Source organism: Macaca thibetana, unplaced genomic scaffold, assembly GCF_024542745.1.
Source record: "Macaca thibetana thibetana isolate TM-01 unplaced genomic scaffold, ASM2454274v1 unplaced_scaffolds144, whole genome shotgun sequence".
NCBI classification, from domain to species: Eukaryota; Metazoa; Chordata; class Mammalia; order Primates; family Cercopithecidae; genus Macaca; species Macaca thibetana.
The window spans coordinates 1-17,221 of NW_026088933.1; the positions used below are offsets into that span (position 1 = coordinate 1).

The following is a 17,221-nucleotide window of genomic DNA, read 5'->3' on the forward strand; positions in this document are numbered from 1 at the left end:
TTTGAAGTGTATTTGAAAAACAAAACAGCAAATTTAACATCACACAGACAAAATATTTAAATTCAGAAATGATGTTAAAAGGTGGGTGGCGTGCTGGGCCCCACACCAGAGTTTCTAACTCAATAGGTCTGAGGTGGGGCCTGAGCCTTGCATGTCTGTGTTCCCAGATGATGCTGATGCTTCCAACTTGAGACTATGCTTTCAAAACCACTAATGTACGGAAATATACCAGAGAATATATTATGAATATACTTGAGAATATGTATATATGTTAACTTACAGATTTCTGTCCAGTAGAAAAGATAATTCCCAAAGAGGACAGTTTTATTCCCAGACGACTTTTTTTTTTTTTTTTTTTTTGAGTCAGAATCTTGCTCTGTCACCTAGGCTGGAGTGCAGTGGCATGATCTTGGCTCACTGTAGCCTCTGCCTCCCGGGTTCAAGCGATTCTACTGCCTCAGCCTCTTGAGTAGCTGGGACTACAGGCACCCACCACCTTGCCTGGATAATTTTTGTATTTTTAGTAGAGACATGGTTTCACCATATTGGCCAGGCTGATCTTGAACTGACCTCAGGTGATCCACCTGCCTCGGCCTCCCAAAGTTCTGGGATTACAGGTGTGAGCCACCACGCCCAGCCTCCCTTTAGGATATTAACAAGTTTTGTCTCTACCTCAGAACGTATTTTGGAATGCCCTTCCTGGAGCACTACAGACACTGTCTCTCAAAACACTCCTTGAACTAGCTTCACCGTGTTGCTGACTCCCTTGTAAATTAAAGAAAATATCTTATACATATTCCTTCATTATTTGTATGAAAGTCAAGCCTTTCACATTGTGAAAATTATACTTCAGGCTGGGTGCAGTGGCTCATGCATGTAATCCCAGCACTTTGGAAGGCTGAAGTGGTGGGATCACTTGAGGCCAGGAGTTTGACACCAGCCTGGCCAACATGTCGAACCCCATGTGTACTAAAAAAAAAAAAAAAAAAAAAAAAAAATTAGCTGGGTGTAGTTCCAGCTACTTGGGAGGCTGAGGCACAAGAATTCCTTGAACCCAGGAGGTGGAGGTTGCCATGAGCTGAGATCATGCCACTGCACTCCAGCCAGAGCCAGAGCAAGACTCTGTCTCAAACAACAACAACAAAAGAACAAAGAAAATTATGCTTTGATACAGTATGCTAAAATAAAGGGTATGATATGGTTTAGATCTGTTCCCATCCAAATCTCACCTTGAGATGCAATAATCCCCACGTGTCGAGGGCAGGACCAGGTAGAGATAACTGATTCATGGGAGCAGTTTCTCCCATGCTGTTCTCGCGATAGGGAGTGAGTTCTCACAAGACCTGATGGTTTTACAACAGGCTTTCCCCTTTGCTCGGCTCCCCTTCTCTCTCCTGCTGCCCTGTGAAGAGGTGTCTTCTGCTATAATTGTAAGTTTCCTGAGGCATCCCCAACCATACAGAACTGAGTCATCTTAAACATCTTTTCTTTATAAATTACCCAGTTTTGGGTATTTCTTCACAGCAGCATGAGAATGGACTAATACAGTGTGCTGATCACAGTCCAGAGAGTAGTATACAGGTACTACTATACTTTGATGCTAGAGGTATTCCCATTAAGCTCAGGAGCAGTATGTGTTATCATTACCATGATCTAACATTGTTCCAGAGGTTTTTAGGTCAGCAGTTGTCAACTGGAGGTGACTTTGCCTCCCTGGGGATATTTGACAATATCTGAAATCATTTTGGCTGTCACACTGAGGAGTGCTACTGGCACGTAGCAGGCGGAGTCTGGGGATGCTGCTAAATATCCTGCGAGGCACAAACAGCTCCATAACAAAGAATTATCCAGCCCAAAACACCAATAGTGCCACTGTTGAGAAACCCTAGTCTAGACAAATAAAACATGGGAAATCCATTAACATAAATGTGGGAAAATAATAAACTAGTATTTGCCAATGACAGTCTAGCTAGGAGGTCCAAAAGAAGCACCTGAAGAACAGTTAGATTTTGCAGGGGCTGCATGGCGGTTCATGCCTGTAACCCCAGTGCATTGTGAGGTCGCATTGGGAGGATCTCTTGAGGCCAGGAGTTCAAGACCAGCCTGGGCAATGTAGTGAGACCGCATCTCTACCAAAAATTTAAAACATCAGCCAGATGTGGTGGTGCACTCTTAGAGTCCCAGCTGCTATGGTGGGAGTATCACTTGAGCCCAGGAGTTGGAGGCCATGGTGAGCTGTGATCATGCCACTATACTCGAAAAAATTATTTTGAGACAGGGTTTTTCTCTGTTGCATATGGGGGTCTTGCTATGTTGCCCAGGCTGGTCTCGAACTCCTAGCCTCAAGCAGTCTTCCTGCCTCAGCCTCTGAAAGTGTTGAGATTACAGGCATGAGCCACTCCCTTGGGCTTAGAAAATAAAAATAAATAAATAAATTACAAGGTGTTATGTGGCCAGTTGAAAGATGTCAGAAAACAGTTGTGCATGTGACTCCACTGTAACCAGTTATAAAAGTATCAGGATTAAGAAATTTACTGTGTCTGACTTTTCCAAGTTTAGGTTCCTGACGAAAGAATGAGATGGACCTTTTCTTCCTCCACTCCTCACCTCATTGCAAGAACCAGGACTGTGCATTTCGATGGGCAGGCTCTTACCTCTGGCAGGCCATGGGGGGCATGCAGAGCCTTTCTGTGTGTGTTTTCTGGGCACTCGGATAAAGACCCCCTTTCCAGGCCTTTGTTTAGGATATTTGGCCCATGGAGGAATGAGGCTGGAATCATTTGGGAGGGATAGAGGCTTCGACTGGAAGGAGGCGTGACCTGAACTGCAGGTTCTGGGCCCGCACTTTGTTTCCATGCAGCACCCCGTTAGTGGTGACTAGGGCCTGAAAGTCAGGGGCCTTTGGTGGCCAAGTGTTGGCTGGACAGGAGGAGCTGAGGGAGGTGAGGGCCATCTCTCCAGCACTGCCCCCAGCTTGTCCCCAAATCAATGCCCTCTGACGGCTCAGACAGTGGTACGGGTCAGGAAGGACGAATGCACTCAGCACGGATCTGCTCCACAGTCTCCGCCTCACTTCATCTCGGGTTGGAGGGAGTGAGTCCCCGCAGCGATCTCTTGGGCATGGCACGTGGAGCAGTGCCATCCCTCTGTGGCAGCGAGGATGGATCTCAAAGGGCATTTGCTGAGTAGAAAAAAAAAAAAAAAAAAAGCCAGTCTCAAAAGGCCACATACTGTGTGATTCCATTTATGTAATGTTCTTTTTTTCTTTGTTTGGTTTTGTTTTGTTTTTGAGATGAACTCTTACTCTGTGGCCCAGACTGGAGTGCAGTGGCACCATTTTGGCTCATTTCAGCCTCTGCCTCCTGGGTTCAAGTGATTCTCATGCCTCAGTTTCCCCAGTAGCTGGGAGCACAGGTGTGCACCATCATTCCTGGCTAATTTTTGTATTTTTAGTAAAGACAGGGTTTTGTCATGTTGGCCAGGCTGGTCTCAAACTCAAGGCCTCAACGGTTCCACCTGCCTCAGCCTCCCAAAGCACTGGGATTATAGGTGTGAGCCACCGTGCCAGGCCTTCATTCATTCATTCATTCATTGACAGAGTCTCACCCTATCTCTCAGGCTGGACTGCAATGGCAGGATCACTGTAGCCTCCACCTCCCAGGTTCAAGTGATTCTCCTGCTTCAGCCTCCCGTGTAGCTGGAACTACAAGCTGGTGCCACCATGCCTGGATAATTTTTGCTTTTTATAATGTTTTTGAAGTGAGAAGATTATAAAGACAGAAAGCAGATTAGTGGTTGCCAGGAGTAGGAATAGTGGAGGGAAAGAGCCTGGAATGAGTGCAGAGGAATAGCAGGAGGGGAATTTTTGTGGTGGTGGAACAGTTCTGTATCTTGATTGTAGTGGTGGTTAAAAGAGTCTACATATGTGATAAAATGGCATAGACCTAAACACATGACATTGTTAGATATTGTTCTACATTTATACAAAATAGAACCTTTGGAGGAAACGGAGTGGAGAGTACATGAAGCCTTTCTGTACCATCTTTGACATTTCCTCTGAATCTATATTTCCAAATAAAGGGCTAAAATTTTTAAAGTTGCTTTAGACAAAAATATTGAATAAAAATAATGTTCATTGTATGCAGATCTGGCAAACCTTTGACACATTGAATGACTGGCATCTCTAATCCATCCAATAGCCAATTGCCCCTGGCCAGGCCCTGTCCTAAGCTAGGTCACCTGCTGGAAGATAGGACTCTGGACTCTCTCCTACTTGATTTTGGGGTAGAGATGCCAGATAAAATATAGGATACCCAGTTAAATTTAGATTTCTGATAACAAATAAACTATTTTTAATACGTTTGTACCATGCATATTTAGGACATACTTACACTAAAACTTATTTCTCTAAATTCTTTTTTCACTGTCTTCACAGGTGTTGATATTTCTCTAATTTTTTTTTTTTTTTTTTTTTTGAGATGTCTCACTCTGTCGCCCAGGCTGGAGTGCAGTATTCAGCTCACTGCAAGCTCTGCCTCCTGGGTCTATCATTCTCCTGCCTCAGCCTCCCGAGTAGCTGGGACTACAGGAGCCCACCACCTCGCCTGGCTAGTTTTTTGTATTTTTTTTAGTAAACGGGGTTTCACCGTGTTAGCCAGGATGGTCTCGATCTCCTGACCTCGTGATCCACCCGACTCGGTCTCCCAAAGTGTTGGGATTACGGGCTTGAGCCACCACGCCCGGCCCTCTCTAAATTCTTAAATGTATGTATGTAGTTACTTTAAAGCTCTTGCTTGCTAATTCCAATGTGTGAGCCATTTATGGGTTGTTTTGTTTATTTGTTTTGAGATGGAGTTTCACTTTTGTAGCCCAGGCCAGAGTGCAACGGCACCATCTCGGTGCACTGTAACCTCCACCTCACCTGGCTGGTCTTGAATTCCTGACCTCAGGTGATCTGCCTGCCTCAGCCTCCCAAAGTGCTGGGATTACAGGTGTGAGCCACCATGCCCGGCCCTTTTGTTTGTTTCTTTGAGATAAGATCTCACTCTGTTGTACAGGCTGGAGTGCAGTGGCATGATCTCAACTCACTGCACCTCCACCTCCCAGGCTCAAGCCGTCCTTTCACCTCAGCCTTCCAAGTAGCTGGGAACACAGGCACCTGCCACAAGCAGTCCTGACTGGTTTCATGGAAGGCAATTTTTCCACTGATGGGGTCAGGGGTGGTGGTTATGGTATGAAACTGTTCTACTTCAGATCATCAGGCATTAGGTTCTCATAAAGAGTGTGAAACCTAGAGCCCTCGCATGTGCAGTTCACATTAGGGTTCACGCTCCTGTGAGAATCTAATGCCTGCTGATCTGACGAGGGGCGGAGCTCAGGCAGTAACGCTCACTGCCCACCACTCACCTCCTGCTGTGCAGCCTGGTTCCTAACAGGTCACCGACTGGTACAGTCCACAGCCTGGGGGTTACGGACCCCTGCACACCCCCACACCTGACTAATTTTTGAATTTTTAGTGGAGATGGGGTTTTGCCATGTTGCCCAGGCTGGTCTCAAAGTCTTGAGCTCAAGTGATCTACCTGCCTTGGCTTCCCAAAGTGCTGGGATTACAGGCATGAGCCTCCATGCACAGTGGGTCTGTTTGTATTGACTGGTTTTCTCTTTAGGATATATTTTCTCACTTTTTCACACATCTAGTATGTACTCAGCTGTCAAATGTTGTGAACATTCATTGTAGAGATGTGGATTATGTTATCCTGCTCTAGTGTTGAGTTTTGTTTTGGCAGGGAATTAAATTACTGATGGGTTAACTTGATCATGGGTGTCAGACTACATTTTAGGTTTTGTTAGGGTGAGCTGTTGTTCAGTTTTGCCCTTATTCCTGGGGTATCTTCCTTAATCCCAAGGCATGGCCTTCTAGGCCCTCCTGGGAGTATCTGGGATATTCATCGAGGCCTGAGATTCCAAGAGTGGACACTCTGGCTGAAGCAGAATTCAGATGTGTCTCCAGCACTCTGTGACCACTGAAATTGCTGTTTAGCTTTCAGCTCCCCATTGGCTGTTCTGCGCTGGGCCTTGCAGAGTCTCAATCCACACATTCATAGTGTGAGATTTGGCCAAGGACTTGCAGCAAACTCTATAAGATTTCTGGGGCTCCTTCTCTGCAACTCCATCCTTTCTGATACTCTGCCACATACATTTTAGCAGCCCTGAGCAGCAGTCTCTGTTTCCTCCACCAAACAACACTGATCCTTTCGGCCTGGACTCTGTTTCCTCATGCTATCCTTGAGGGTTTGGAAACTTTCTCCACCAGAAAAATGTAGCAGTCCCTTCATGTGATTCCCTTCTCACAGATTGTACCTGGAACTGCCTATTGCCCAATGCCTGAAGACAATTTCTTCATGTACTTTGCGCAGCTTTGTAGTTGTTTATGCTGGGAGACTATCATCAATACAGGTACTCCATCGTGGCCACAATTTGAAGTACTATTAATATCATATTCATTCTATTCTAAAAGTAGAGAAGATAAAGACCAACAATTCTAAGAAAAATGGAAAGTTCAAACGGGAAAAATAAAGTTCAAAGAAAAAGAAATGCAAATGCTGCTGACACACAGGATAAAATGTTTAACTTCCCTGTTAATAAGAAAGATACAATTTTAGGCTGGGCGCAGCGGCTCACACCTGTAATCCCAGCACTTTGGGAAGCTGAGGTGGAAGGATCTCTTCAGGCCATGAAGTGGAGGTGGCAGTGAGCTCAGATAGTGCCACTTGGGGTTACAGAGCGAGATCCTGTCTCAAAAAAAAAAAAAAAAAAAAAAAAAGATACAGATGTAAACAACATCCTGCAACCTCTACCTGTGGCCCTGATTGCTAACAGGGACCAGATTTGCCTCCAACCTTTAATAACTAGAAAAATGGAACAAAATATATAAAACAATAGTTTTCAGACATTGGAGAACGGTCGAGCAGAAGTATAATCCCTAAAAGAAGGTGAACCCTACAGTGTTCACCCTCGGAAGCAATTACAGGCTCCAGCACAGGGAGGGGAATCCAAAGTCCAGTGGTCGTGGTGGATTGAGGAGACAGAGATCAGAGCTTGGGAAGGTCTTCAAGGCCGGTAGAATTTGTGAGGTAGAGTACCGGGGAGGAGGTGGGAGAAGAGAGCGCGTGTGCTCTGGAGACTTATGGAAGATGCCCTCAAGCCCTTGGCAAAGGGCTGATATGGACATATGTGAGAAGAAAGGACACAGGGAAAGAACCTCCAGAAAGCAGACCGAAGAATTCCCAGAGCTCACAACAGGCTAGAGATAACTCATATTTTCACTGGTCAGAATGAAAACACCTCATAACACTTAGGAAATGGAAGGGAAGCTTTAGAAAAGTATTGCCTTAATAGTGGGGCTAAATGAGCACTGGAGTAAAGGCTTCTCTGAAACTGTCTGAACAAAGATTGAAAGCAAATCTTGATAGATCCAACTTATTTCAAGTAACTAGTGCTGGAACAGAGTCCCACACTATTTAAAGGAAAACAAAATCTAACAATCACAACACAAAAACACAATGTCTACCAGTCAATAAAAAATCACCAGGCAATGGCCAGGCACAATGGCTCATGCCTGTAATCCCAGCACTTTGGAGGCCGAGGGGTGCAGATTGCCTGAGGCCAGGAGTTCAAAGCCAGCCTGGCCAACATGGCTAAATCCTGTCTCCACTAACAATACAAAAATTAGCTGGGAGTGGTGGTACCCAACTGTAGTCCCGGCTACTTGGGAGGCTGAGACATGAGAATCACTTGAACCCAAGGAGACAGAGATTGCAGCTAGGTGAGTTCACACCACGGCACTCCAGCCTGGGTGACAGAGTAAGACCCTATCAAAAAAAAAAAAAAAAAAAAAAAAAAAAAAAAAAGGCAAACTAGAGCCTATAGCCAGGAGAGAAATCAATCAATGGAAATAGGTCCCAGAGATGATGTAATTAGTAGATACGGATGTTAAAAAATATATTATAAATATGTTCCATATGTTCAAGAAGGCTAGAAAAATCTGAACATGATGAGAAGAGAGAAATGGAAGATATATTGAAAAAAAAAGCAAAAACCTCACGGGCTGGGTGTGGTAGCTCACACCTGTAATCCCAGCACTTTGGGAGGCTTAGACATAAGGATTCCTTGAGCCCAGGAGTTCAAGACCAGCCTGGGCAATGTAAGGAGACCTATCTCTATAAGTAATTTAAAAATTAGCCAGGCATGGTGGCATGAACCTGTAGTCCCAGTTACTCAGGAGGCTGAGGCAGGAGGATCACCTGAACACAGGAGGTCGAGCTTTCAGTAAGCTGTGATTGCACCACTGTACTCCAGCCTGGGCAACACGGTGAGACCTTGTCTCAAAATAAAACAAAAAAGTATTACTAGAGATGAAAAAGTCAACTGTGCAGATATGGGATTAAAAGCAGTTAAAGTCAGTGAGGCCAAGTGTGGTGGCTCATGCCTGTAATCACCCCAGCACTTTGGGAGGCCGAGGCAGGAGGATTGTCTGAGGCCAGGAGTTTGAGACTAGCCTGGGCAATATAGTGAGGCCTCATCTCTAGACAAAAAAAAAAAAAAGAAGAAGAAGAGAAAAGAAAAGAAAAAAAAGTTTTCAAAAACTTTAATGAAGAAAAGATAAAGACTTTTTTACACAAAAGCCAGGCTGATCACCGGCAGGCCTACACTCTGAGAAGTGTTAAAAGCAGCTCTTTGGTCAGAAGAAAAAGGATACTAGATAGAAATTTGGATCTACACAAAGGAATGGAGACCACTGACATCATAAATACATGGATACATTGAAAAGATCCTATTTTCTCATTTTTTGATGTCTAGAAATCATTGAGGCAAAACTAGTAACATACTGTGGGGTTTATAACATGTGGAAGTAAAATGAGGACAACAATAGCACAAGGGACAGGTGGGAAAATGTAAGAATACTACCATAAGGTGGCGGTCACAGTTGAGGGAGGTGATAAATCTCTGTGATTCCACCTGGAATACTGCGTTGCTCCTGGAAGTGGGAAGAGGGAGTTTCAGAGACTTCCCCTGGGCTCTTCCTACTATAGGGGCTCATACCCACAGGTCAGGGAGTAAAGTGAGAGCTCTGTTAGCTTCTAAGCCTACTCATATCAGTTGCATATTTACTGACAGAGAAATGACAACCGGATGGGGCTGCGGCCTCTTCATCCAGGGTTCCATTTATTACGGAGCCTTCATGTGTCCTCAGTCTTGTTGGGGAGGGGACATGGTGGCATTGTGGATCTTATGGTGTCAGGGTCAGCTCTAATACTACATAAATGACCCTCAGTCTGGGTTTTCCCTTTTCATCAGTTACTGTTACTCTTATCAATGACCCCAGATCCTTCTGGAGAATAATTAATGAATACCATGTGTTAATGTTGTAGGATTTTTTCCACGAATACCCAGCCTCCCCTACAATCCATGAGCTGTAGGTCTCAATTGTCTCAGTCTGAAAACTGGCTAGGAAATTGCGATTTTGTGTTACAGCCTTCTGCGGGCCAGATCTCGTTGTTGTTTCCTGCCACCACCTGGCATCTGCTGTTCTCGCCTTCCACCATTCTCACTGACACCATGAAGCCTGGTCTCATGGCAGCATCTCCTCTTGTCGATCCTGGCCTACAAAGGATAGTGCCACTGAGTCTCTGAAAGATTCAGGTGCCCTTCTCACTAGTGCCTTCCTTGTTAGCCTAGAGAGGGGAGTTCCTGTGAGGCCTCCAAGGGCGCATAGGCAAGTGGTGGATTCTGAATCTGCTGGCATATAACGAACCATTCCAACATTCCTACCTCCCTGTACTTTCCAGCTTCTCTGATGCTTTGCCAATGCAGTTCTATAATCTCTATCTAATTCACTGCAGCAACTGTTCCATCCACATTTCAAGGAGCCACTCCAGCAGTGTGTTAGACCCCGAGGTGTCCTTGCCAAGTCATTAAATCCTGAGAGTGCTCCCAGGTCAGTGTATTCTCATGTATACAGCCTTTAGTCTCCCACCCATGTGGGACAGCCTAGAGTAAAGATCCTGAAAGTAGCAGAACAGCAATTGATCAAGTGAACCCAAGATATGACTAAAACTATCTCTGATGGCAAAGCCTTTGATGACAAGAGTCTGGCTCATAGAAAGATAGCCCTGAGCATGGCACTTCTGACCAAATCCCTCGCTCTGACCTACTGAGCTTATGAGTCCAGCCTTGCTCACAGTTGGGGTTGGAGGAAGACCTCATGGAGTCCACGCGATAACTGCACTTCCTGGTTGCCTGTCACTGCTGATTCCACCCACACCGTCCTCTGCCCCAGCCAGCCCAGCCCTGCCATGCCCTGCCATTGCAGTCAGGCCTCTTTGGGGGTGAGTGACAGAAAATTCACTTGAGTTGGCTTAGGCAAGAGGGGAAGCTCATTGGTCAGTAAGTTAGCCACGGGCAGAACAGGGAACAGTTGGGTCTCAGGAATACCTGGACTCAGAGTCACCAGCACTGTTAGGATTTGCAGGCTCCTTCCCTTGTGTCCGTCTCCACCTCAGTCTGCAGATCAGTTTTGTGATCTCAGAGCAACTTTCCCCACAAGGTTGGAGTCAGATTGCTGGCAGTACGAGGCTTCCATCATCCTGGTTTTGACTCCAAGAAAGGATGGGACTCCCCTCCATTAGTTCCGATTCAGAAAATTCCAGAAAAAAGTTTCTGCTTGGTCTGGTCTGGGTTGGCTGGGTAGCTGGGACACAAACTGCCAAGCCTTCTAGTGTCATGTGTTTGAAGTAGGGTGGGGAGATGTATTACTTCAGTGTGCCATGCCAAAATACCACACACTGGGTGGCTTAAACCACAAACATTTATTTCTCACAGTTCTGGAGGCTGGGGAATCCAAGAACAAAGTACCAGCAAGGTAGGTTTCATTCTGAGGCCTCTTCTCTTGTCCCGTAGGTGGCTGCCATATTGTGTGCTCACGTGACCTCTTCTTTGTATTTGTGCAGAGAGAGTGAGTGAGGGCACTCTCTGATGTCTCGACTTATAAGGACACTAATTCTACTGAATCAGAGCCCCACCCTTAGGACCTCATTTAACCTTAATGACTTCTTAGAGGCCTCATCTCCAAATACAGCCATGCAGAGGGTTAGGGCTTCAACATAGGAATTTGGAGGAGACAGAGACTTTCAGTCCATGATGGGAAGAAAAACTATTCATGAGAAAAGGGGTGCAGTGCCCAGAAAAGGGGGCAGACAAAATGTTCTCTCCATTTTCCCAATATGCATCACACACACACACACACACACAGCCCTACCTTTGTCCCTTCCCCACAAGGCCACTCCACATCCCATGATTATTTATCTACCTCCTATCCTGCTCTCTGGAGCTGCCCCCTTCCCTAAGTTGTCCTGTGGCTCACTGAATGCTGCATACAGGTAGGTGCATGTAAATGTAACCCGGGGCCTCCTGGACCATGTGTGTCCTGAGCCCAACTATGGGACTGGGCAGGAAGTGGGCCTCACCCATGTCTATTATCCTCAGACAGAACCTAGCCCTGGGACATGAGCTCAGTGGGTGCTGCAGCTTTGTTGGATTCACCTCAGGCCCCCTTTCCCTACATCCACTTATAAGGTTCCCAGGGCCTTGATACCTCTGTCCTTGGAAGAAAAGAATGCAATTACCCAGCTTACATGAACCTGCTGGTGGCTTCCTGCAACAGAATCACATAATTTTCTAGTTCAAGAGTCTACCAAGTGACTAGCACAGTGAACGAAGAAAGACCTACAACAAGGCATATCACTGGGAAATTCCAAGAACCCAAAGAGAGAAAATCCTAAAATCTTCCAGAGAGAAAAGACACATCATATGTAAAGAGCCAAGACTCTGCATGACACCAGCTTCTTCCCAACAACACTGGGAACTAGAAAGTAATAGAGCAATATTTCCCAATGTGAGGAGAAGGTACATTTAAATTACAGCATTACATCCAGTCAAACTACTAATCAGGAGTTGCGGTAGAACAATGACATCCTAAAATTCATGAGGGTCAGAAAGCTTGGCTTCCATTCATTCTTTCTCTGGAAGCCACTGGAAGCTGTGCTGCAACACAACGAGAGGATAAACCAAGGAAAAAGATCTGGGGCCAGGGAACAAGAGATGCACACAGAAGTAAGCAGGTAGAGTTGATCTACTACCTGCTTGAAAAAACTATTTAAAAATCCCTAACCCAAAGAAGGCCAGAGCTCTCATGAATCTCACCCAACAGATTTCAAAGTCAAAGCTGAGGGCATTTGAAATCAAAGCCTGGCTAGACAGAGATGAGGCTCCTGGGAGGGAACAGGTGCAGTCCTGCTCAGGCTGCAGTGTCCTTGGGCTGCAGCTGGATAAGGGCTCCCTGTGGGCCACAGCTTCTAGGGACAGAGTTTGGGGTAGTTTGACTGTCTGATTTGTAGGACTCTGGTGATGAGCTCAGCTGGGAAACTGTGTGGTAATGGGAAGGGAATGGTTTTGCTTTTCCAAATCGTCTACCCACTGCATGCTTGGATCCACATTGGAACTCAGTGTGGAAACTGCCTTTGAACAGCCTACGCCTGAACTCTGGGCCATATGTCCAGTTTCCCAGCCTCCAGCTTTGTTTATTCTTTACCCCCAGCCATCACTGATGCCAGATCCATCCTCCCAAATATCCTTTCATCGTGTTACCCTCCCCACCACCTCATGGCACCTTCTACACAATAGGAAATGCCTTCCACCTCAGCCTGGCATTCAAGGTTCTTTTGATGTGGCTCACCTCTCACCAGCCCACCTCTCACCACTCCACCACATCTCCCTGTGGGCCCTGCTAAATTGGATCAATTTTTTCTATCCATGAGCTGAACTTTCCCACCTCCATACTGTTGCTTACACTGTGAACTTCCTGTTAATGTTCTCTCTCTCTCCCCTCACCAGGTCCAAATGCTATAAACTAAATTGTGTCTCCCCAAAATTCATACTTGGAGCCCTAACACCTATGTGATTGTATTTGGAAACAGGCTCTTAGGAAGTAAAGTTAAGTGAGGGAAGAGGGGCAGAGTAAGATGGCTCATAGTTGTCTCTACCAATCCTTCCCCCTGCAAGAAAATCAAATGTAACAACTGTCTCCACCAGAAAACCATCTTCATAAGAACCAAAAATCAGGCAAGGACTCACAGTACGTGGGTGGTTTAACTTCATGTCGCTGAAGGAGGCACTGAGGAGGGTAGGAGAGACAGTCTTGAAACACCAATGTCACCCCTGCCCTTTCCCCTCCCCCAGCAGTCACCGCTGTGGGGCTGAGAGAGAATCTGTGCATCTAGGGGAGGGAGAATGCAGCAACTGTGGGACTTTGCCTTGGACTCAGTGCTGCCCTGTCACAGCAGAAAACAAAACCAGGTGGAACTCACGTGACACCTGCCCATGGAGGGAGCATTTAGGCCAGTCCTACGCAGAGGGCTTCACCCATCCCAGTAGTTACAAGGCTTGAGGCTTGGGTTTTCACAAGCCTTGGCATGGCAGGCTATTATGCTCTGGGGCCCTAAATAAACTTGAAAGGCAGTCTAGACCATAAGGACTTCAACTCCTAGGGAAGTCCTAATGCCATGCTGGGCTCAGAGCCAGTGGACTCAGGGGACACAAGACCTAGAGAGACACCAGCCAGGGCAGCCAAGGGAGTGTTTGCACAACCCCTTCCGCAACCCCAGGCAACGCAGCTTGCACTAACTCAAGTGACTCCCTTTTGCTTGAGGACAGGAAGGGGTAGAGTAAAGAGGACGTTATCTCACATCTTGGACAGCAGCTCAGCCACAGTAGGACAGAGCACCTGTCAGAGTTGAGAGGCCCCCATTCCAGGACCTAGCTCCTGAATTAGCTTTCTAGATATACCCTGGGCCAGAAGGGTGCATCTTTTGCCTTAAAGGAAAGATTCTAGACCTGGCAGGATTTATCACCTGCTGACTCAAGAGCCCTTGGGCCCTGAATAGCCAACAGTGATACCCAGGTAGTATGCGATGGGCCTGGAGTAAGGCTCTGAGACATGCTGGCTTCAGGGGAGACCCAGCACATTCCCAGCTATGGTGGCTGTGGTGAGAGACTTCTTCTACTTAAGAAAAGTAGAGGGAAAGGTAAAAGGGACTTTGTCTTGCAACTTAGGTGCCTGCCTGGCCACAATGGGGTAGAGAGCACCAAATGGCCTCTTATGGTCACTGATTTTAGGCCTTGGCTCTTAAACAGCATTTCTGGGCCTGCCCTAGGCCAGAGGGGAGCCCACTGCACTGAAGGGTGAGGCCCAGGCCTGGAAGCATTCACCACAAGTGACTTAGGAGCCCTTGGGCCCTAAGTAAACATCAACAGTAGCCTGGCAGCACTCCCTGTGGGCCTGTGGTGGTGGCCACAGGGTGAGGCTCCTCTGCCTGTGGAAAGGGAAAGGCAGAGTGGGAAGGACTTTGTCTCACGGTTTCGGTGTCAGCTCAGCTGCCTTAGAATAAAGCACCAGGTAAATTTCTAAGGTTTTTTACTCCAGTCTCTGGCTCGCAGACAGCATCTTCGGACCCAGCAGGGCCTGAGGGAACTTGTTACCCTGAAGAGAAAGACACCAGCCTGGCTGGCTTTGCCATCTGCTGACTGGAGCGCCCCAGGGCCTCGAGTGAACATAGGCAATAGCCAGGTAGTGTTGACAGGGCTTTGAGTGAGACCCAGTGCTTTGCTGGCTTTAGGTCTGACCCCGTGCAGTCCCAGTGGTGGTGGCCATAGGGATGTTGTGTCAGTCCACCCCCAGCTCCAAGTGGCTCAGCAGAGAGAGAGAGAGAGACTGTTTTTTTGGAGAGAAATTACAGTTATGGGTAGAGAATAAGGATCTCTACTGTCTGGTAGCCCAGAGAATTCTTCCAGATCTTATCTGAGACCACCAAGGCAGTTCCTCTATCAGTCTGCAAGAACTATAGCATAATTGGGCTTGGAGTATATCTAATAAAGATACACTTTAGATCACAACACCCACATCCTTTCAAATACTTGGATAGGCTGAGAAGTTGGTGGCAGCTTGAAATCAGCCATGGAACATCTGCACCACCAAAAATGGCAAACACTACAGAACAGACTCTGTTCCTGCCCCGACAGAGAGCCCCTTGGGTAACAACAGCACACCACTGCCCCGTCCCTGAGCGGAGCGCTGTGTGTTGCAGCAGAGTGGGGACGGGTGTCTTCTCCCTTGGGCTACAGAATACATATTTCTTTCCTCAGCATATGGATCATTCTCAAGGACAGACCATATCTTAGGTCAAACGACAAGTCTTGAAACATTTTTAAAAATTGAAATAATATCAAACATCTTCTCTGATCACAATGGAATAAAACTAGAAGTTAGTAACAAGACAAATGTTGGAAACTATACAAACACATGGAGATTAAATAATATGCTCTGGAATGACCAGTGGGGTCAATGAAGAAATTAAGAAGGAAACTGAAATCTTTCTTAGATGATAATGGAAACACAACATGTCAGAACCTACGGGATACGACAAAAGCAGTACTAAGAGGAATTTTATGGCTATAAACACCCACTTTTAAAAAGTAGAAAAGCATCAAATAAACAACATAACAATGCACCTTAAAGAAATAGAAAAGCAAGAGCAAAGCAAACCCAAAATTATTAGAAGAAAAGAAATAATACAGATCAGAACAGAAATAAATGAAATTGAAATGAAAAAAACAAAGCATCCATGAAAAGAATAGTTGGTTTTTGGAAAAGATAAACAACATTGACAAACTTTTAGCCTAACTAAGACTAAGACAAAAAGAAGACCCACATGAATAAAATCAAAGATGAAAAAGGAAACATTACAACTGATACCGCAAAAATTCACAGGATCACTAGTGGCTATTATAAGCAACTATATACAAAGAAATAAGAAAACCAACTAAAAATGGATCAATTTCTAGACACATCCAGCCTATCAAGATTGAACCATGATGAAATCCAAAACTTGAACAGTAACAAATAATGAGATCGAAATGGTAATAAAAAGTCTCCCAGCAAAGAAAATCTGGGACCTAGTGCTTCACTGCTGAATTTTACCAAACATTTAAAGAAAAACTCACACCAACCTTACCCAAACTATTCCAAAACTAGAGAACTTACCCAACTATTCCAAACTCATTCTACAAGGCTAGCATTACTCTGATACCAAAACCAAAGATACATCCAAAACAGAGAACTACAGGTTAATATCACTGATGAATACTGATGCAAAAATCCTCCACTAAATATTAGCAAATTGAATTCAAAAATACACTAAAGTTGGGGTGCAGTGTCCCAGGTTCACTCAACCCTTCCCCTTTTCCTGTGTGTGTCTACTTTGGCTGTGCTCCTCGGGGGCAGCAGTGGTGGCAATGTTGGTGTGTGGGCCTCCCAGGACAAGGGGAAAGCGAGTGTGCCCTTCTCGCCTCCTTCCAGGTGTCTGTAGCCTGGCACCAGCTCTGGCCAGGTCTTCAAGCAAGGGACCTGGAGATGTTCTTTTCCAATTTCTGGACTGGGAAATAGAGGCAAATTCTGGGTACTAGAGTCAGAACTAAGACGAGGCTGAATCGGGGGAGTCTGGGGTCCTGAGAGGCAGAGACCAGAAACCTTCTAGAGCGTGTGGGGAGCTGGGTGTGTGTTCTGGCCAGTTGCTTTTCCCTCTGCCTCAATGTTCCAGGTACCCTTGGAGGGGCTGAGATCCTGGGGATGTCTGGAACCTGGATGCATGGACTGGCCACCCTGATGCCCTACTTGTAGGGACATTCACAGAACAAACGGGGCAGGGAGGTGGAGCGCAGCCCCTTCCCCTTGGGACCTCAGAGAGTGCACCTCTTGGTCAGAGGTGAAATGGTGTCTGACCACTGGCTCCTGGAAGGGGTAAGAAATCAGAAGGCGGGGAAACCAAGAGCATAAGGGAGTCTGGGAGGGACCACAGAGGAAGGTGGCAAAGGAGGTGTAGGGGGAGTCAGCTCACCATGGCCTCCCGGCTCTCCAGGTCCTCCAGGATGCTTGACATGGGCTGAGGCACCTCCTCCTCCTCAGTGTCCAGATGTCCTCCTTCATCTCCTGTGGGGAGGTGGCCAGAGGGGTCCTCAGACAACCCAACTAGGGAGGTACTGTGGGCCCACCTCTCCCCACCCTCACTGTGTAACCCTGACCCAGCCCTTCCCCAGAGGGGAATGAGCT

The 17,221-nt window shown here is 46.4% G+C and overlaps 1 protein-coding gene across 2 annotated transcripts in view; it reads right to left on the reverse strand.

The window, feature by feature from the left end:
• Window positions 1–1,001: 1,001 nt before the first annotated feature.
• LOC126947336 (uncharacterized) overlaps window positions 1,002–17,221 on the reverse strand; it is a 32,088-nt gene continuing 15,868 nt past the window's right edge. Inside the window, exons 5-6 of one of the 2 annotated variants that reach the window (XM_050778012.1) lie at window positions 17,010–17,101; window positions 1,002–1,402 (exon numbers count right to left, since the gene is read on the reverse strand). In XM_050778012.1, coding sequence (XP_050633969.1) covers window positions 1,159–1,402; window positions 17,010–17,101 — 336 coding nt within the window. In that variant the 3' untranslated portion in view covers window positions 1,002–1,158. The remainder of the gene's footprint in view (window positions 1,403–17,009; window positions 17,102–17,221) is intronic. The other variant, XM_050778013.1, reaches the window with a different exon arrangement.